The following is a 22181-nucleotide window of genomic DNA, read 5'->3' as shown; positions in this document are numbered from 1 at the left end:
TGAGAGCTGCCTGGCACTTAGGTGTGTACCAAGGAGCTGCATGCAAGCACCTCCACCCAGAGGATGGGCATTTCTTTGATTATTGCTCTGCTTTACCTTTGCCATCTCTCAGGGCAGTTCTCCCCATGGGCACTATCCATAGACACCAGCTGCCTTCCTGTTTCAGCCAGCAGCTGCCACCAGCTCTGTGCTATTCATTTGGCAGAACTCTCATTCCTGAGCAGGTTGTTATGGTTTATGAGCATTTTCCTGTGCTGGAAGACCCAGGAATGAAGGTGCTTTCATGTGCTTTTGGCCCACATCACCTCTGTGTCACATGTAACATCCAGCTCTCTGAAACTACATCCCCTGTTTGCTGCTGAGATTGGAGAACCACTTGGATTCCAGGGTACAAGATGTGATTTGCTATTTACTGTTCCTCCCAGACACTTTAAATCACCTTGGGATTTATTTTATAATTTATTTTAGTATTACCAGGAGGATATTGGATCAATATTTTCTCTACCAAAACCAGCAACACTGTCAGCAGACAGTCTGTCCCATAAACTGGATGGGAGCCAGACATGCAGAAGTCCTGCATGAAAAAATGGATTGTTCTGCAGAATAATCTGTAGACATCCTGCTATATCTCACCCACAGAGAGGTGTCAGAGATCCCAAGCTGGGGCCAAGGAATAACTGCTGGCACCCAGGATAGATTCCTGAAGACTTCCCTACACACAAAATTAAGCATAAGGGTTTCATATAGATCAAAACAGCTCAAAACAAACATCTCACCATTCATCAGTTATGCTCATTTATTTTCTTCTTCTTCTTCTTTTTTTTTTTTTTTTTTTTCTTTGGTTGTTGTTGTGAGAAAATGGGCAGAAAACAAGTGGAGAAATATAAATTTATTGTCCATAGACTGGAAACATTTTTTTTTCCGGTCAGCCCCATTCCTGAGTCAGCTATCTGTGTACACTGCTAAAGGAAGTAATGGAAGTTGTCTACACAAAAGAAAGGGAGCACAAATCAACAGGAGAGAAAATTGGGTTTATCTTGAGCCACTGGCAAAAACAAAGCTATCAACCATGTGAAACAAGACAGGGCTCACTGCAGAATGGCAGAGCCCCTGTACTGTATTGATGATATCTAAGTTGTGTGACTGCTTTGCAGCTCTGCTGCCTTTAATCCAAATAGTGTCAGCCTTCAGATTGCTTCTCAGCCTGTGTCTGCCTGCAGACACTACTGCATTGATTTCCATCTGGTGCATGTTTTAAAAGTTTTCCTCACAACCCTAAAGATTAACTGCCCCCTCCACCTTTTTTTTTTTTTTTTTTTTTTTAGCAGAACTTCAGATTCTGAAGCATGCTGAGGAAAACAATCACAGCAAAGAAGCACCAAATCTGTGAACTCTCCCCTGATCAGTGGGCATACAAAGATCTACCAGCAGCTGTTAATGTCACTTTATGGATGATTAGCAGGACTTCCTGTATCTAATGAACATGGCTCTTTCAGTGAGGAGGAGACACAGTACAATGCTGTCCCAAGAACATAAAAACGATGTAACATTCAGTCAGGAATGCATTTACTGCATGGCCTGGAATGGTGAATTGATCTCATGCCTCTGTAACAAAGATCTCATCTGTAGTCCCCATGCACTGCTGGCACTGGCACAGCTTCAGAACAAGCCCAGTGATCCTGCTCCCAAAAGGAACTGATTAGGAGGGATGTTCTAGGAGCTATTTGATACAGGCAGCACGATCCAGAATGCCATTTATAGAGCAAAAATAAAATAATACAGCAAACTTCAAGTATTTTTATGTCTAAGTATGCCAACAGCATCTTCTAACTGAGAGTGAAAATAAGCATTAAACACCCCTATAACCATGGTGTTCCTGGATTTGAAGCAGGTAGAGTGGATGGACAGATGTTTTGGTGTGAGCATGGCACATAAGAGAAAAATGTTCCATTTGGTTTTGCTGCTTTCCTTTTGCTTTTTAACTGGAAATGTAAAGCAGGTCCATTTAAAATCTCTCTGCTCATATCTCTACATTTGTTTCACACACTGGGGATCCAGGATATCCAGGCGTATGTGAAATAAAATGTAAAATTGCGAGATGACCTATATGGTGAAGGGAACAAGGATATAAATAACACAGGCAGCTTGTAAGAAAGGCTTTCAGAATCTTTTGCCAGCTTGTGGCAACAGTGCAAGCAAGAGGGTGAAAATGTACTTGGAGCTTTGCTTCGTCAATACTATAAAATAAACCCAAGTTAAAACGGGTGTTGCCCAACCCAGTCATCAAACATCACTGCTGCAATGCAAAGACAAATGTTTATTGGCTTAACTTTGAAACTGCAGTAAATGCTCTTCTATTCAATTACATAAACAAATACAGGACAGAGTATATAATAGGGTCCTTTCAAGTAAATTATGCTTTCTAAGTCACGTGTAAAAGAAAAATGACTTTAATGTTTATATTTCTGTAAAATAAAAGACCATCAAGGTTCTCCTTCTGCTACATTCTAAATATTAAAAAAATAAAGAATGTTTAAATGATGTCCATTTTATGACAAAGTCAGCAAAGTAAAGAAGCATAGCCAGGCTGACAATCCAGCTTTTCTTCTCACCATTACAAGAGAGAAAGAGAAAAAAATTCTTTATTCTGTTCTCATTTACAGTAGCACAAATCCCCAGGAACTGCACTGATTTCAGTATGTTATTTTGGATTTACAGCACACTAAAAGAGATTAGAATTCAGTCACACATGAATGAAGAACAGAACATCCACATTCATTCTAAACATATTTTCCTTTCTTGTGTACACAGAGCAGCAATGCTGTCCTTAGCAATGACTATGTGCTGCTGGTTTACCTGCTTGCCTAGAAGTATTTATACAGGTACCAGGCAGGATGCTTTGGTGAAGGAAGCACTTTGTTACCCTCAGTTTTTACCCTTTGCTAGCCCAATTTATGTCCAGAGAGAACTGCCTGCTCTGCAGCATCAGGGCATCAGGCAAGGGGCTAAAACATACTCACAGCATTATGCATCCAGTGATAAAAACCACCTGTTTGTGAGCCTGTTCTATTGTCTCTGCCAAAGACTGGCTCTAACTCCTGACAATTTCTCATGCAGATGTATTAGCATACATGGACTGTATATCTTTAAAATAAGAGCAGAAAACCATAGTAGTGGTTGGAGAGTACTGTGGTTAAAATAATATATAATTCCTAATCTTGATGGAGAAGGGCATTTTCTTTTTACTGGTTGCTTAGTTATGGGAATCTCCAATCTAGTCTAGCAAAAAGGCAATGCAGTGAATAGATCCCTCCCAGTTTAAAAGCTATGGCATCCCCTGCATGGCACAAGCCAACTGCACACCCCAATGCCCCATTGCCTGTCGTGTTCAGCTGAGGTGCAAACTCCTCACACACGAGCAGGGAGCCAAACAAGCAGGGCCTTCCCTTTGGTCTTGACACCTGTCAACATTAAACACATCCACCCCTCCTGCTCTGCAGGCTTTCTAATGAAGTGGCTGCAGGAAAGGAAGAGGCATTAAGAGAGGGAGCACTGCAAAAGTAAATTGAAAATAAGGAGATCAACAGAGATTAGTGTTGGATATCCCTGGGCTCAGGTTTACTGTGAGCATACTAATGCACACATCTCCAATTGAAATGCTCTGGAAACCTCTGCAGCTTCCAAGAACACAGTGCAAAATAATAATTCCAGCAAGATAGATCACAAATAGGAAAGAGGAGGAAGGGCTGATTTTTGTGGTTACATTTTTCTTTTTTTTCTGAGCTATAACTAAAGAATTGAAAAGTATGCAGAACATTTATTAAAAAAAAATAAATTGTCAAGGCTTCAAAGTCAGGCACTTTCCTAAGTTAGGAAAGGCCAGTGCCAACAGTTTGGAGAGTCCAGTATAAAATGCCTAGGATTTTGTTTTTCAGAACTTTGATTTTTATGGAGATCCAATGTCTTCCAGACCCAATCTTTTAAAGACCCAAATTCTAACTTTCCAGCTAGCCCTCAACAACAAATCAGCTCAACTACCTGCAGGTTACTTGCTAAATCATTTCAGCTCACTCAGTCCAACCCTTATATTGCTTCCTGACTTCAAGTCTCTGATAATGAAATCCTGCTGCTCCCACATCCCAGCTGCCACAGCTCTCCCAGAATCGCTGTCTGTGCTGTCCTTCACGTTTTTTGCAGAAAAGTTACAACTCCTTGAACTAAGTTGTGGGGTGCTTACCCCATCCTCCCTCTGAGCTCTTCTGCAACTCACTTCCAACCACAAGAATCTCACTAGAGCATTTAGGCTATTTTGTTCTGCAATTCGATACTGATGAGCACAATACAGCTCTGGGTTCCTAAGCACTGGCGTAATAGAAATAAACAGGAAAATAATGTAATATGCCTGATGAAGAGGAGGCAGGAAAATGGCCAGCTGAGTCTCTCTACCTTTCTATCACATAAAACACATATACATATATTTACATTAAAATACGTCAAAATATAAACCATGTACCTGCTCCCTACATCTGGTGAAAAAAACCTCTCTGACTATATTTTTATTTTGGAATGTCTCAATTTACCAAACAGAAACATTTCATCCAGACAAGTATTCAATTAAATTCCTTTGAAAAACAGGCAAGCTTCCACTGGAGCTATGCCAGCCCCAGCTTCTGAGCAGTCCAGCTGGTAGTCTCCTGAGGACCAGGACTTCCAGCTCCCACAGTTTCAACAAACCTTGCTAGACAAATTGCCTGAAAATAAAGGACCCTTTGGCTTAGAATGCCCCCAGTCCAGGGCAGAGCAGCAGGCACAGCACAGTGTCATAGTGACTGGGGGCTCAGGGATACCAGGATCACGGCTACAGCCATGGCCAACACTCCAGTATCCAACAACTCCAGCTCCAGTCCTTTTTTACAGGCAATTTCAAACTGTTGGAACATGAAGGTTCCCTGAGAAATCAAAATACTTTTCTCCTTCCAGCTCTATTGCATACATATGTGGCAAACAAAAGAAGATTCTTCGTGATCTTTTGCTCTCCTTCAGCTGTTCCTTATTAGGTACATTCATCTTGTTTGTTCTTTTGTGCAACTTATTTTGCTGCTTTTTTTGTGAAAGACGCCATTTTTCTACCTGCATTTGAACAGTTCCCAGCTTAATGAGATCCAGATATTGGTTGTACATGACTCTGTAACACAAACAACACAGTGTTATCATTTTCTTTTTTCCCTCCTTAGGGAGAAGTTTATTGAAAAATCAAAGCCTTCCCTCTAATCGTTTTCACCCTGCTAGCTGTAGGCAACATTTGTTAGATAGTAATTAATGTAATATAAAAGTATCCAAATTTTGCATGCATATTGTTTCTCTTTTTTTTCCCACAGACTGTGTTTATTCTTCTCCCAGCTGAAAAGCTAAAATTGAGAATTTACTTCCCATGTTCTCACCTCCCCTCCTCTACTTTATACCATATTGCAACTTGTTATATTATATTGTGAATAACTTAAGAACTATTTGACATATTAGTTACACATTTATGTTGCAGAGCGTTTTTCCTTCACTATTTTTAGAGAGAGCAATTTTACATGTCATGATATCCATATCTGTATTTATACTGAATATGTTTAATTTTTTTTCTTACCATATTTAGTTCAAGGCTTTTACTGATGATAGGCAGAAAAAAACGAGCTATTTATCAGACCTCCATTTCACAAGGCAGATGGACAAATTTCAGCTCTTCTGGGAAATCACACTAATCTAACTAGACACAGGTGAGTTTCCTACTACAGCCATGAGACAGTTCTTGGCTCTGCAAAGTAAAGACCAAGATGGAAATTCTCATTAAAAAAGATACACTTCTTTTCTGAAAACAACGTGGAGCTAATCAAAACATCTAAGGGAAACAAACTGACATATTCCTCTAACTCGCTGTGGTGCACAACAGCAATACCACACACCATGCCTGTCTTGATCATGCTGTCAATCCTTAAAAACCAAATTCAGGAATAATTGCTCCAGGTTCTTCAGACTGAGGCTATTCATGGATTAAAGCAGGCTTGATCAATTGATGGTGAATAAAATTGTTGGAACATAATGTTATGTACTGCAGTGTGGACCTCTAATTTTATATTTTGTATAATAATTTATTAAAAAAAAAAATTGTCTCTCAGAAAAATTACTACTAAAATCAAAACAAATTTCTCTAGGGCTCTATTTACAATGCAAAAGAATTGCATAAGCACAATTCCTGACTTTCATGAATGTAACCAGGGTGGTTATGCCCCAGAACTGAGTAATAATTAAAAGTTAGATATTGGCAGCTTCAGGCTTGCTTTTCCCCAGGAGCCTAAGGGGTAAGCTTTAGAAGGCAAACTTCACAACAGCCACTTCATTACAGAAGGAACATGCATCTGCTCCCCAGAAAGGCACTCAAAACTAACATCTCTGTGGCGATGCAAGGATGGCCCACATGAAGAGGCTACGGTTTCATGCTGTCAACCATAAGGATTCCCAACAGGAGTTTACAAAATAGTCTTCATTTGGGACACTTTCACCCATCTTTCTCACTAAGCCTGTACAATAAAGGTGTCCAACTCTCCTAATACCCCCATGTGACCTTAACAAAAACTGCATGTGGCCCAGGGAGCAGAGGCGGAGGAGGAAGTTCTGGGAGCAGTTTCTAGGCAGAAGACAACGGCTTTGATGGCATCCCAGCTGGATGGGGCTGATGTGGGCACACAGCTGGACCCAGTGCCTCTTGGCTACTGAACCATTCTTCTGCCCAGAGCTGGGGATTCAGGCTATCTGTCACCCCAACAGCAAAGCCTTTCTACCAAACATGTGGCATCACCTCAGCTTACAGCTCACAAATCATTGAGTTTGCCATCATTTACATTGCCATCATTTACATCTCCCCGTTTTTTTCCTTGCAACCATGAGGGTTAGAAATATTTTTAAAAAATTATTTGAGAACTGCAAATCAACATGACTCTAGTTGTTGGGTCTTTCACACTTGTAGTATCTTAGTAACTACTGTACTCACAAGTATCAAAAGTAATGATACACTGCAGTATATGAAGGAGTCCCCTGGAGATGAAAGGCTCAGGACCTGATGATTTTTTGCTCATGAGCCATGGCATGTCAAAGAACAACGTGAGCCTGGCAGGGACTGATGGAGGTAAAAGTACATGCAGACACGTACACACACAAAAATCACTATGGAAAATGTGCTGCCTGACTCTGCAAGAGTGAACCCAACATCTCGGGCACCTTGCTAAGCTCCAGTGGGAAGAGGGAAGTACTGCAAGGGGCATTCCTGGGTGTCCACTCACTGTCAGCTGGGCCGAGGTGAGAGGGAGTGCTTGGCTCCCGGAGCCACGGCGAGCAGAAGGGCAGCAGCACCGGGCTGGCGATGGAAACATTCCCGCTTGTGTCCCAAAACAAACAGCAATAAAACAAACTGCTAATGAGGATGCAACCTGACCCTTGCAGAGTGCGTGCCCAAGGACCGCGGGGCTGAAGGGGAAGGGAAGGACTGAGCCGGCAGAAACGCCAAGCTCAAGGGGATTTTTTAAAAGAGCAGCCAACAAAAAAAAAAAAAAATGTTTGGGTACTTTGCTGGTAATAAAAGTTACTCATGAAGTAATACAGAGCAAACACTGCTTTGAAGGAAAGAGAAGTCTGTTAAACAAAGAACTTTACTCTGCGGAAAGAATTCCTTTCTAACACTAATGTTAACATTTCATTTTTTTGTAAGAAATCCCAGTGACTTTTCCCTTAAGACTCTTCAGACAGGACACTTCTCTTTTTTCCTCTCTGCCTGCTGATGTACTCTTCTTTCCAGGAAAGAAACAAATTTTTATTCACACTTTCTGCTTTTTTTTCATTAGACTGTTTATCACAGTGTTACACAAACTATTCTCAGAGCTATTACAGCCTAGGGACAAACAACTAGATTTTACTATTTTAGAGCAGACCAGCAGCTTCAGGAGACTGAAGAACCCATGAGTAAATCACCCATGTCAACATTCACAACCTTGTATCTGTTTTTCCTTTTTGTTTTTTTGTTTTGATATTTTTTTTTTTTTTTTTTTTTTTTTTTTAATAACGAGAAAACAATCCAGAAGCTGCTGCTAAGAGAGAAAAAGGAATGTGTTTAATTGTAGTGAAAGGCAACCTGTCATTCTGACCAACACATTCTTGGTTTTCTGGAAGTCAAGTTAACAGTCATACTTGGCAAGGAAGATGTGATGGCATAAGGCATTAGGTTTGTGGAAGGACATCAGAGGTAGATATTTTGATTAGAAGTGTAATGACAAACCTGGATAGTGCCCTTCAAAGAAACTGTGATAACCAAGAGTAATCCAGGATGTAAGAAGTCTGGGAACTGATGAACTAGGGACTGGATCGTAGAAATGTATATGATACAGGAATAATGCTAATCAAACTCAAAAGATTCTGCAAACAGTTAAACAAGGGCTTAAACTTAAGAACTGCAAATATCTCAATAGGCATGAACACAGTCCTTTGACACTTAGGAAATATGGACATCTGTCTTCCCAAGTTTCTGGACACATACCATCACTAGTATATCTGCTTGAAAAAGGAGCAAACACACAGGGATGTCAAAGAACACACAACAGAATAGTTGGGGCAGTTTACTGAGCAAACACATCATGTCCTTTGGAACCCAGGTGGGAACAGAGCTCTCCTGACCCCTGAGCTGAGGGGCTGAGCAGCATCTCTCACTGTATCATCTCCTAATTGCTGTGAATTCAGTGCACTTAGAGCCAGGTTGGTGTCACTGTGCCAATCAGCCACAAAAGCAGTGAAAGGGAACAGGAAAGCAGGAGTGTGTCTCACCCATACAAAAGTAACTTGTTCTCCCTTGTTATTGTCCCTTTGAATAAATGGCAGCTGAGAGAAATTTCCTTCTTGGGATTGTTCCTGGACTAGCAAATACAAAGCCACTTGCTGCAGAGGGTATCTAAGCCTTAATAAAGAACTGTAATGAAATTCAGGTCCAGGTGCTGAATGATCGTTCCACTATGCAGAACATATTTTTCCTATTTATTTTCTTGCTCAGATTTCACCTGTAAAACAGGAACACTAAGGCAGCTCTTCAATCTCAGGCTGTAAAATCCTCAGTTCAGCTGGCATACTCACAAAGAAGATTTTCCAACAAAGGAATTGACAGCTTTCCATTGCAATTGCAACACCAAAGCAATTGGTGCACCAGAGCATCCCAAAATGCATTTTCCTGTGACACTGTGCTCAACTGTTCCAGGTACATTAACGAGATCAGGTCTGTGACACATCACAACCCCAAAAGCTTCCCACCTAAACCTAGGAATGGAATAAGCAATCCATCATAGAGTGTGACACGTTCCCCAAAACACACACACACTCAAAACCTGAAAGTGGTGTCAGAATGTTTATTGAAGAGGGCAATCTGACTGGCTGAACCAACCTGGGTAGCCGGTAACTTTTAACATAAGCAAACAGAGATACTGTAAACCTGCTGTGCATGGAAACTGTGTTTATACTTAAATTGGACTTGGAGGACTGAAATAACTTACTAGAAAAATATAGCTTAAGTTCCCAGGAGCTCTGAATGACCTTGAGATCATTCTGAAAAAAACAGAAATATGTAGACATATACAGTGATGCAAACAGAGTTACACAAATATTTTTGAAGTCAGCTAATAAAATACATTTCCTTGCCTATTTTTTATGATAGCTTTGCAAACATACTTTTAAAACCACACTTTTCAGCCCCACCAAGCATTTTTTTTTGCCACTTGCGTTATCAGAATTGACGGTAAGCATTCTGCTATGTAAGTGCTGCCTCATTTACTTCTTACTGAGTTTTGTAATTGCTGGATCTGTTCCTTTTAGATAGACTGCTGAAATTCTTACTACCACATTACAAAACAATTAACTTTCTTAGTGATGCAGCGGTAGTACAAAGGAGGACAAAAAACAAGAAAAAGATACAAGAAATTTCAGATTTTCTTCAATGTGGCCAATACATTGACAAAATATTTTGATTTAAATGGCACCTGAATTGCTCTACACAGGCTCATCTGTATGGAAAGTGATCACAAATCAAAGAGAAAACAACAACCACAAACTGTGAGCTGTGTTGCTCACAAACCTAGAAAATAATTATTAGAAGTATTAAAGCAGCCAGAGTAATGTAGCCTACCGTTGCATAATTGTTTCACTTTTGACGAAAACTACAAAATTGGTAAATCTAAGTGTTTTGCTTAAAAAAATAAGACATGAAAGGAGAGGCATAACAACTTTATAATTTGAAAACAGCCAGGGGAGTCTAACTGAGCTGCATTTATTCTTCTGCCATGCGCTTAGTGCATGGCCAGTACTGGAAGCTGAAAAGGAAAGCTGGAGATGCATCAAGCGATGGACTGCAGGTTATCCATGAATCTCTATTTGTACCTGCATTTTCCACAGTACAATCTCCATTCAGCATGAAAGCACCACGCATGCAGGCAGGCAGGCAGAAGGGACTGTGCATTTCACAGCAAGAAAAGCTTTTTTTGCTCATTCTGCAAAGCCTGATGATGTCCATGAATGGGAAAACCTGGGAGCAAGCAGATCACATGAAGGCTTTGGAGAAGGGGGGCGGGTTTCAGTTCAGTGCCGGAATACCCCGTGAATTTTGGTGTAAAGTGTGGGCATAAGCGATGCTCTGAGAGCATCCGCAAAGCTCCTGAGAAAACAGGATGGCGAATAGATGTTTCTGGAGAATAATTCTACTCCATGACGGGAGGTTGTAGTGAGTTAGGAGGGGGCCGGTCTCTTCTTCCGTGGCTGCATTGAGAGGAAAAGAATAAACAGCCTTAAGCTAAGAGAGGGGAGATTCAGAATAGATAGTAGAAACATTTTTTTTCACTGTTATAACGGTCAGACATTGCAACAGGCTGCCCAGGGAGATGGTGGAGTCACCAGTTCAAGATCTGGCACTGGGCGACGTGGATTAGTGGTTTAAGGGTTACAGGGGCAGTGCTAGCTGGACGCTTCAACCGGATGATCTTAAAGGCCTCTTCCAAGCTAGGTGATTCTGCGAATGAAGGCGGCGAGGCTCCTGTGTCCCGTTTCGGGTGAACGGCAGCATTCCGCGGCTCCGGCCCGGTCCGAGGGCAGAGGCCCCGCAGCGCCGCGGCCGCGTCCCGTCAGCTCCGGGGCGGCTGCGCGCGCCTCTCCCTTCCTCCTCCTCCTCCTCCTCCCTCCTCCTGCCCCCGACAGGGATGGAGGCCATCGAGGAGCTGGCGGTCCAGCCCTGCACCTCCTCCCTCTACCTGCGGCCTTTCCGCCTCTCTTACCGGCAGGTGAGTGGCGCCGCCCGCCCGCCCGCCGTGCCCCGGCCCTGCGGGGCCCCTCAGCGCCCGCCTGCGCCATTTTGCAGCAGCGCCGCTGTCACCTCATGGCGCCGCCCGCCCCGCTCCGCCCGCAGCACCCCCGGCCCGCCCTGAGGTGGGGCTCGGCAGGGCAGCGCCGGGGGCCGGCAGACCGTGGGGTCAGTGCCGTGGGGTGCTGCCGCTTCCCCATGGGTGTGCTCTGTGCCTGCCGCCACACGGGGCTGGGCTGTCACTTTCACCCCGCGCTGCTTTGGGCTCCCTCCCATCTGGGCCTTGCTTTGTGTGAATGGTTCGCATGTCGAGCCCCTTCCTGGCCAGACCTCAGCAGCCCATCCCTTTCATCCACGAAACTTTAGGGGTCTGGGGCATCTCTCTTATGAGGACAGACTGTGGGAGCTGGCCTGTTCAGTCTAGGGAAGAGAAGGCTGAGAGGAGATTCCATTAATACATATAAATATCTCAAAGATATTTATGCCAAGAGGATGGTGCCAGACTCTTCTTCAGTGATGCCCAGTGGCAGGATGAGGAGCAGTGGCCATAAAAAAACACAAATTTCACTTCAGCATAAGGAAGGACTTCACATCGAGGAGCAGGCTGCCCAGGGAGGTGATGCAGTCTCCCTTTTTGGAGACTTTCCAAACCCACCTGGACTCATTCCTGTGTTACCTGCTCCAGTGATCTCCAGAGGCCCCTTCCCTCCCTGACTATTCTGTGATTCTGTGAACAGCCTCAGTGCCTGCAGCTGGGAAGTGAGGAAGGAAATCCTGTCCCATATCATGTTTATATCAACGTGAGTCACCTTTCACAGGATCGCTGGAACTGGTACCTCCAACAGCAGCAGGAATGCAAGCCTTGAAAGGAAAGTCACTTCTCACAGCACAAAGCGTTACAGGTTCCTTGGATGCTTTCCTTGGGCCTGGTTGTTGGCTGGTCCAGGGTGAGCTTTTACCCAGGCAGAGTGGTGGAGGGGGAAATGAAGCAGAGTTTGGACAACCCAAGAAATGGATGATGGAAACACATCTTTCATTCCTTCTTTGCTTCTAAACACATCAGTTGGAAAGGCAGAAGAAGAGTGTATTGAGTTCAATAGTGAGATAAAGTACAGAAAATGAAAAGCAAGGGTTTGAATAGGTTTCATCAAAGCAGATAAGCTGATTTTTAACATTTTAAAAAATATATTTTATACATTATTTTTCTAAAGAAAGCTCTCTTCTCATTGGGATAAATCAACCATTTTGATTCATGAACATCTGAGAGCTTTATACTGAATTACATCTTTTTAGGTATCAGAAGAAAAACTGAAAAGCATTCTTTCATGTTCTGAATTTTTGCTTGCTTAGTTTACATGTGATGGGTCTTACTACTTAATTTCATTTTAATTTCTGAGTCATGCTTTATTTACATGAAAAATGGGATTTAATTAAAATGTTTGAAACAGTATTGCAAAATTACATTTAATTGATGTGCCTTAGATGTGATGAGTATTGTAAAGAAGAAATAAGGATATGTTTGGTCATGTGCTGTGCATTGACAGAGCATTGCCACTAAATGAAGTAGACTTGCCCTTTTTGCTACTTCCTCTCCTTGCACAAGTTTCTGTGCAGCAACTGAGTGAGCTGGACCAGGGTCAAATCTAATCCAGCCAAAAAAAGAAGTCAGTTTTAAGCTAAACAAGATCAGTGATTGAGTTCATTATGCTGGCAGAGGGGAGGTGGTAATGTGGTAGTTAGGGATGAGTGTTTGGGGCCTGGTGAGGGCAGAGATTGTTTCTCTTGGCTGCAGCACTGTCTTAAAATGAACTTGAAAATGTAGTTTCTATGGCATCTGCACAGAGGCTGGCTTGTGTCCAGCCTACTGAGAGCATGGCTCAATGTGAACACAACTGCCTGTACCTGACCTGAGAAGCAGCCCCTACATTTATTGAAACACATTTTGCATTTAAAAACTGACTTACTAACCAGAGGAAATATTAAATTTTTTCACTCATTTGACTAATTGTTTTAAAAGCATTTAAGTCTGCTGAAAACCCCGTTAAACACTCTGAAATTCAAGAGAGTTAGATTCCTGTTCTGCTTAAGAATTTTTGAAAATTCCACCACTCATCTAAAACTGACAATTGTGTCCAAAATCTAGTCCTTGATCTTAACACTGTTATGCTGAATAGGTTTTCCTTTGTCCAACTATTTTAATTCACTAGCTGGAAAAAGAAAAGAAACTTTTCTTCTTCCCAGTTCCTAATTGCTGTATCTTACAGTAACACTAATTTACCCCTTCCATGAATTCCCTGCACTTGCTTGCTGAACTTGACCCAAATCTAATAAAAAAGTATTTCTGGATAATAAAATAATTTAGTGGGGAAAACATGAATAATGGCATTTATTGCACTGTGAAAACTGAAAATAGTTTGGATACCTAAATTATGCAATCTGTGGACTTGAGGTGATCTTACAGGTACATTTTGTGAAACTGTAACACATCCCCTATAATTCATTGTAGTCCAAAGAAGATTCATTGATATATTTTTTGGTGTTTATATGATATTAATGAAGGATAATTGGGGCCTTGAAGACTGAGAATTTGAAATCTATTTTCAGAGAGGTGTATTGCTAAAATAGGCATTGATTTTTAACATATATTTTCTGTCCAAGGACATACAGAGAGTGGGAGAGTTTTTTATTAATTTGTTTTCTTTCACAACTACTGCTTTTCTGTACAAAAGGAAATGGAAAGAATTTTTACATACAGTGTAGGATTTTGAGATTATTTTTAAGCATTCAGGAATGCTTAAGTAATAGCATGGATTTCTAGACACTTCATATCAAAATTATGCTACTTGTGTTAAATCCTACTACCATATCTAATACAGCAAGGTCTTTAACATAAACCTAAGTTTTATTTTTTTAAAGAAATTGAGATAGGTGATTTACATTTCAGTGTACCCTGCTAGTCTGATTTTATCCATTCAACCTGCACCCCACTGAGTTGTAAATCACTGTTGTTCTAGCAGCTTTACAGACCACACAAAAACTCTAAGACATCAGAAGAGGATCCATTTGAGGGCTGAAATCTAAACAAAATGCTGAGTAAATTACCTAAGTTGGTCAGAGCATGGTGCTAATAACATCAAGTTCACAGGCTCAGTCCCTCTATGGGCCATTCACTCAAGAGTTGGATCAATGATTCTGGTGGGTCACTTCCATCTCAGAATATTCTGTGGTTCTGGAGATACTTTTGTAAACCTACACAGGTTTCACATCTGAAGGAGGCTGTGGTCACACCTGATTGATGGAGAGTGGAGCCACAGACTCAGATCATTGTCTGCCTGCTCTCAGAGGCATTTTACACATTTACAGTTGCAGGCCCAAGGATTGCATTAATATTTTGGCCAGCTGAGTATTTTCCTTGGACATACAGATGCTCAGACTGGGAGCTGTGGATAAACACAAGAACAGAGTTGTCAGGCAATTACTGTCATGTTAGAGAGAACCACAGCAGGGTCCATGTAGGTTTGTGCTTGATTCCCATGTTCTCCTGTGTTCTAAGAGCTTGAGTCATCCTTTACACTCTATTTGGTTACATATAGAAATACTCTTCCAAAAGACCGTGAGAAAAATGTCAGTTTCTGACTCTTTCACTGAAGTGAGGTTTGTAAGAAATCATGGCAGTTCCTGAAGTTACAGTAATTAATGCCCATGGTGGATTCTGTTCTTCCCATAGAGGGTCATGAGAGCTTTTCATATGAAGTGTTTCATCATCCTCTCCTTCTGCCCATGTGTATTTTAAATGAAAGCAATGAGCTTTGTATACCTTTCTAAAAGACTTCCAGGTTTTGAACCTTGCAGATTGAAGCACCCTGCAGCTTTGTGTTGGGCATCCAAGCTGTGGAGAATAGCCTGGCTTGCTGGACAAATCACTGTATTAATCACTCATTTAAATGATTAGTTCTATCTTTGTGTAATGTAAAGGTAGAAATGGAAGTGCAGCCAAGGAGTTGTAGAATTCAGCAAGCTGCAGCCAGATTTTGATGGAGGGGTAAAGTACAGATTAAGTTTATATTCTTCAAAATAAGTGTCTGACAGAACTTAAAAAGGGACCTCAGCTTCTATTTGGGATTTTCAGCTGTCAGCCCTGCTCCAGGTGGGGCCCTTAGTCAAATCAACCATATTTGAAGCGAGGTAGCCTGGGTTTGGGAGATGGACAAGATACCTCACTTAGCCTGAGAAATATTCTCTTCATTTTGTCAGTAGGAACCCTGTGTCCCTATATATTTTGGTTTTGCTTGATACCAAGAGAAGAAAATTCATTTTCTCACATAAAGGATAGCATCTGTTAAGCTTTAATGCGTCCTTGCCCCCAAAGTGCAAATTGATTTGTTATCTAAATTGGCTTTTTTTAAAACATACATCACCTCCTGAAGAACTGGCTTCTTTACCAGGAACTCCATGGTAAATCTCTTTTCACTTTTTCCTATTGAAGTTTTTCTGCTTTTCATAAATAATTTATTCAAGAGACCAGAGGGATGGCTAATGAGAGATTAACTCAATGCCCAAGGGCTAGGGCATTTCCCTGGGATGTGGTAGAGTCAGGCTGCAAGATCTCACTTCAATTAATATTGCTTCCCACATCACAGGAGAGTGTGCTCACTGCTGGGAAACACATTTGTGTATAAATCTTCAGCTCTCTTTTGTGTATGCTAGCTGGGCACTAGCCTATATTTTAGACAAAAAAAAAAAAAAAAACAAGTTTAAGAACTCTGCTGAGACTCCCAAGTCATGAAGTCTACTCTGAGTAGTAACAGTTAAGGAAAGTCCTTAGGATTTTGAGCAGCATTCCCAAATGGGATTTGGATACAATGAAGTCTTCTTAATCAGCACCTGAGCAGGGAGGGGTTTCAGTGGTTCTGGATGTTAGATTTGGACCCTTACACAGGATTTTGACAGAGCTATGGTAGATATTGCTGTAGCAATTTAAGAAGTTACTGCATGCAAGTTGTTCCCTGTGCTTATGGTTCTTAACCCCTGGGAATCAGCTGAAGGTGGATTTGCTTCAGCTCTTGCTCTGTTGTTCCAATTCAAACCCACTGCCATCAGCCCTTTAAGCCAAATCACAGAGCTTTACACAGAACTGAGTGAATTGCCTTTGCATATTCTTTTTGGTGACCTCTGTGCTAGGGACAGCACCCTTCAAAGGGGAGGCAGAGCATCCATCAGCTGGGTCAAAGCATCTAGCTGGGGGAATACCTTGAGCTGTTACAGAAACTTTTGTCCAGAGCTCACATATCAAAGCCTTTGTGGATCTCGCCCAGACTCCTGTACCTTTGTTTTTGAAAGTTGTTCTGGCAGGGGAGCTCTTGCCACTGTTTCCTTGCATTGTATAAACATATTTGTGCATTCTGCCCAGGAACTTTAGAAGTTTGCCACCACACTAGAACCAACTGTCAGTAATTTTCAGTGTGTTTGTATGTGAGTGAGTTTGTGTTTTGAATCTGTGGAATGGTGAATGGGCATCTGTTTCAATGATGAGGGTGGGATAAACCTCAAAAACTCTGTGCATATTGACTGAAGCATGCAGTCAGTAGTGCTAAATTGGAACTATTCTCTCTTTTCTGAGCTTCACATTCCTTCCACACTTCAGAGTAGGTCAGTGCCTTAGCATCACATTTCCTCTATTGATTTAATACTTAGAATAATTTATTTTAAAGTTAAACATGAAAAATGCTCCCTTCAAGTTCATTTTAATGCATGATGTTTTTTATTCACTGTTAAGGGAATTAAATTATTATATCTTTGAGTTTTGCGGTCGTTCTAAACCAGTTTTCAAGGCTGCTGTAGATTTTAACACCTCATGAACTTTGTAATGGGTAGAAAATGTGCTTCATGAGCAGGGTGCAGTTCATCAGTGAAGAAAGAATTTCTTCTGATCTGGGTTTGCTACTGCTTTCTTCTGTGACCATGAGCAACCACTGTGTCTTACAATTTTAACTGTCTTGGAGATGTCATCAAGATTAAAATATGTGTATACATGGAGAAAGAAGTGAGGCCTGTATTATTAATGCCATGAAAACTTTGAAGATGAAAAAGCAAAGCAGGGCAGTGTAACAATAATATTAACAATCTTATTTTGCATTTAGGAATTTTTGTATATGGTAATAGCAACATGAATGTGCCCAGCTGCCTGAAATATTCTCTGGAACTTCCGTCTGCTTTTTTATAAACATAAAACATTCTTTTCTGTTTTGACAGTTAAAAATTATGCTGTTGAGGGAGTAAACAGATTTTTAAGTTACCTGTTCAAACAAGTAAGTCTTCTGTTCAATCTTCAAAAGGTTCCAGTAGTAGGAAATATGTTACCAAGTAACACATTTATTTGCAGTTCATTTTTTTAAAGCAATAGTGCAGTGAAAGGAGATGCCATTTTTTCCCTGTGAAGTTTGTCTCATTTTCTTCAGCTTGTCAAGTCTGTTATGTCAGTGTTGATTATTAATCTTAAATGGAAACATACTGCTTCCAGCTCAGGGAGTCCCTGAGCTTCAAATTGCAGGAGTCTGAGAGTGTTTTAACAATATAGTCTTCCTTGGGCATTTTGGCTTCTGTCAGATGAGACTGATTTTTGATCTGACTGCTGCTGAGTTAACAGTGAATGCAGTTCAGGTGCAGTATAATTCTTTCATATGGGTAAAAGAAAAGAAAGAAAAGTTTTTGCAAAGACAACATTGTGGAGTTAAGTACTGTGGGAGCATAATTTCCTTTGAGAGAAATGGTGTTCTCTGCAATTAGAACACAGATTTAAGAAAAGGAACTGAGGAATCTAGGCATATCTTCTGCTGGCTCTGCCATATGCTTTGAATTCAACTCTGAAAATTTGTACTAGTTATTTTTGTATAAGACATGAATTACTAAAGGGGGAAATGGGAAGCATTAGTTAATAAGAGCAGTAATGGTTTTTGTTTCAGTGAAATTATGTCATGTTAGTCTTAATTTCTTTATCCAGTATGCTTTGACAAGTGAATGTAAGCTTTGAAGTAAATGCATGAAAAGTAGTTGACAGTGACAAAACTTTGTGTTTTTAGGTCAGTCATACGATGATTTAGCACACTTGTGACAGCAAATGTCACATAATGGAAAGAATAAGGCCTTGTTGAGCACCTTTTGTAGCTGAAATGTGTCTGCACATACATAAACGATCAGTAAAATCTCATTTAATGCCATCAGACTACTTGGGTTACTGCACAGTAACTGTGAAGTTAAGACTGAGTGTAGGAGTGAGTTGTAGTCAGCTTAAGCTGTACTTCTCAAGTTCTGATATGCAGCTCAGTGTGTGACACTGGAATACTTGTAGGTCATCCATGTGAGGCAGCTAAGAAAAGCAGATCAATTATCAGCAGGCTTAATGTGCTACCAAGGCCTGCAGCTTCCCTGGAAGATGTTTCCAGGTCTGCAGATGAAGCAGTTGAAAGCCATCAGCTCTGGCAATACCACTCCAGTAGCCTCATCTGCAAGGACTTGTCTGCACAGGACTTTCCTGATTAACTCCATGTCTCATTCTACAACAAAGAGTCTGGTTCTGTTTACGTTAAACCATTTTCAAAGTACGATTGCACTTTGAATTCATACCCTACCTTAATCCATGTTAACTTTCCAGTGTGTGCCCTAAGGGAGCAGTAAACTAAACTGGATGACTGTGTCCACACAGGGGTTTAATGGAGTTTAAGTAGCAGAATTCAAGTTCATCAAGGTAGTTATTTCAGATTCATTTTCTTGATGTCCTGGTATAGACAAGCCCTAAGAATAAAAGTGGTTTAGTTCTAAGTGAATGAACCATGTTACAAAATTCATCACTGAAGTTTTATTGTACTTTTGTATGTGAAATACAACTACTGTAGGGTAAAAAGTAGGCTTTTTTGTCTTGTTTGGTACCATCTCTCTTGTAGTAATTGCAGTTAGATCTGAGAAATAAAATAGTGTTCCTGTTCTTCCAACAACTAAATGCTGTATTTGTTTTTCAGTTTGGATCGAAATTCATGTGTTTGCTTCAATAGCAGAAACTTTTCCTCATACAAAAAAACTGTCATCTGAATCACAATCTCAGCTATGACATTATGTGTATTTGATATGTTTTAAAGCAGTTGAATGCTGTAAAATTTTAAGTGTTTATAGCAAATCTGAGTATCATGGAAATTAGACATTTTCTATAAATGGCACTATTCTTTAAAATGTCAGGGTTTGATGTTCTAAAGGGGATGAAACTATCCTACTCTATTCCTGAAAACAAGTGTATTTGAAATAATTTTCTCTCAGCTCTTGCCATATTTAAAATGCATTTGTATTTTCAGCTGTAACTCATAAAAGGTTAGCTCCCGTGCTCTGAAAACTCTGCACAAGTTGATACTGCATAAATGAGCATGTTTTACACAGCAGGCATATAATGTTATCTGCCCCTCTGACTTGCACTCAGATCAATTATTCTCCATAATTTTTAACTAAAGGTAACTTAGTTTTTTGGTACTGTCCTTCAGACATTGATCAAAATCTTGTTAATACAGTAACACTAAAGTTTACTAAAGTTTAAACAAAGTAAAGCTCAGTTTTTCTTAGTGGTCAGCTCATGTCACACTAAAGCCCTGATCAAAACAGCATTAATTATTTGTTTCACGTTGGGGTTGCTGTGTCAAAATCCTTTAAATACCTCTTGGAGCAGAGAGGGAATCTTACAGCCTGTGACAGAGCAGCTGGTGTGGACATGGGCTGATGCCCCAGTTGACAGGTTGTTGGATTAGAAAGAATATCAAAGGCAGTGAGTAAGATTAGGGATAAGTGAACATCTGACAGCAGTTTGCAGCAGGGGAGAACAGATGATAAACAATGGGAGCGGGGTGCGTGGGGGGGGTGAGAGGTGAGAAGGCCATGGGAAAAGTGTGGCGGCAATCACTAAAGCTCCAGGTTGCTGAGCCTCATGAATAGAACAGGAAATGGGATTTGCTGGGACAGATGTGCTGAGTGGTGATGAATACATTATAGGGAAATGAGGCTAAACTCCTGAAGGTGAGAGATGTTCTTTCTCTGAAAATAGAAAATGGGGAAAAGAAAAGTTTGCCCCTCTGGAGAAGTAAACAGTCTTGAAAATTAATATAGAAAGAAGGAATGGTAATGCTAATTTTAATTAAATTATTATTCCACAGGAGTGTTCATGATTAAGTCATGTCCTTCTAGCATAACAATGTTAGAGTGCTATTGCATATATAGGATTGAAAGTGTTTATTTTAGTCATAAGACTGCACAAATGGTGGAATAGTTTGAATGATGGAACAGCCTGGAATGGAGGCTCTGACTGGATAATGCTTAGAAGCATATTCTGTATCTGGCATGTATTACATAGCACTCACATAGCATATGTTTGATCCTGCCACTGTTAAGAGACTTGTACTGAGTGATCTTGTGAGGTCCTTCCAGCCTTAACATTTTTTCAATTCTGTAAAGTGATTGAATGCTTGTAGAAAATCGTACATAACTCTTCCTGTTCCTTAGGGTATTTCTTCTTGGACTTCCTTAGTTTATATTCTTGATGGATCCTTTTCCAATATTTATGATATAGTTAGTCAGAAAGCCAACAGAAACTTTTTGTATGTTTGCTTATAGGGCTGTATGTCAGTTTTCTGACTTAGAATTCTTATGAGATTTTTTTTTTTCAAATTTCTTTAAAGAAAAACTCATTAAAAACATCTCACACTAACATTTTAATAATGTATTACTTTAACTGAAGGGAGGACAAGTAGAAAGTATAATTGTTAATGCTATGAGAAAATACCAATAAGATTTTGTTCGCAAGACATCTAGAAATTTATTCCACAATGTATTCTCACAGTTTGAGTTACAGACACAAACTTGGTAAAATAATGCAGAAACACAAACTGTGAGAGTCACCAACTGGAAAACATAAAGCTCAATGTTGTAAGGACAAGAGATGACTTAGCTGTAATGGGAATGCCCACCATCTGTCCTTCCTGACCTCCAGTCCCTCAGATGTGCTGCCCCTGTCCTCAAGTTGAGGAGACATGAGGCTGGCCTCCTTTAGTCCCTGGTTGTTCCTAGCCATGTGTACTGTAACTGTAGCTCTCGTTTGTGAAAGAGCAAGGAACTGTAAACAGGTTCTGGGATTAATGTGTCCCATAGCCCTGATTCACGGAATTAGCTGTTCGTGTTTGAGAATTCTTTGTTCGATATCTTGACCACAGTGACATCACTTGAATACAGCAACTGAAGAGTTCGTAGAGCTTTGGAGTTACAGATGTGCCACAAAATTTTCCATAATGAAATTTGTCCTTCAGTTAGCCAGAACCAAAGAAATAAAATTGTGGTGAGCACAGCAAAATAGAGACAAAAAATCTGGTCTACTGATTCTAATTAGCATAAGTACTGTCCTAATAGATGTAGTTTCCATAAAACTGATTTCTACATTTGCATGAAACTATAACCAAATAATTTATCATTTGTTATAGGCAATTCCCATTTTAAAGATCATTTACAGTTGGCTTGCATAGTTCTTTATATCCCAGTATTGAAACTGTTACAGGGTCACTGTCATTCAAGATTCAGAAATACTGCAGTAGCACATAAAACTGTATATGAATCACTAATCAATTAATTACCCATTCATTCAATGCCAGTTGTATGTGGATTTAAGTAATAGTTAAATTTCTCACTAAGAATGCTTTCTATTAGAATGGATGACAGATTAGAAGGTGTTCACAAGTTACTTGAATCTTTTTGTGTATTACTTCTTCCCACTGGGAAGATGATAAGGGTACTG

General features: G+C 40.5%; 1 protein-coding gene and 1 long non-coding RNA gene across 2 annotated transcripts in view; one reads left to right on the top strand and one right to left on the bottom strand.

The window, feature by feature from the left end:
• Positions 1 to 9414: 9414 nt before the first annotated feature.
• LOC130253982 (uncharacterized) lies at positions 9415 to 11607 on the bottom strand. Its single transcript, XR_008840634.1, has 2 exons — positions 11340 to 11607; positions 9415 to 10827 (listed from the first exon to the last, which is right to left on the bottom strand). It is a non-coding gene; the product is annotated as an uncharacterized LOC130253982 (long non-coding RNA).
• The window catches only part of NUDT14 (nudix hydrolase 14), a 57952-nt gene continuing 46590 nt past the window's right edge, over positions 10820 to 22181 (top strand). The window contains exon 1 of the mRNA XM_056493086.1: positions 10820 to 11345. Within this exon, the coding sequence (XP_056349061.1) occupies positions 11265 to 11345 (81 nt within the window). The 5' untranslated portion in view covers positions 10820 to 11264. The remainder of the gene's footprint in view (positions 11346 to 22181) is intronic.

The sequence above is a fragment of the Oenanthe melanoleuca genome, chromosome 5 (assembly GCF_029582105.1).
Source record: "Oenanthe melanoleuca isolate GR-GAL-2019-014 chromosome 5, OMel1.0, whole genome shotgun sequence".
Classification (NCBI taxonomy): Eukaryota; Metazoa; Chordata; class Aves; order Passeriformes; family Muscicapidae; genus Oenanthe; species Oenanthe melanoleuca.
Note: the sequence above shows the minus strand (reverse complement) of the source record. Positions and strands in the feature narration are given on the sequence as shown.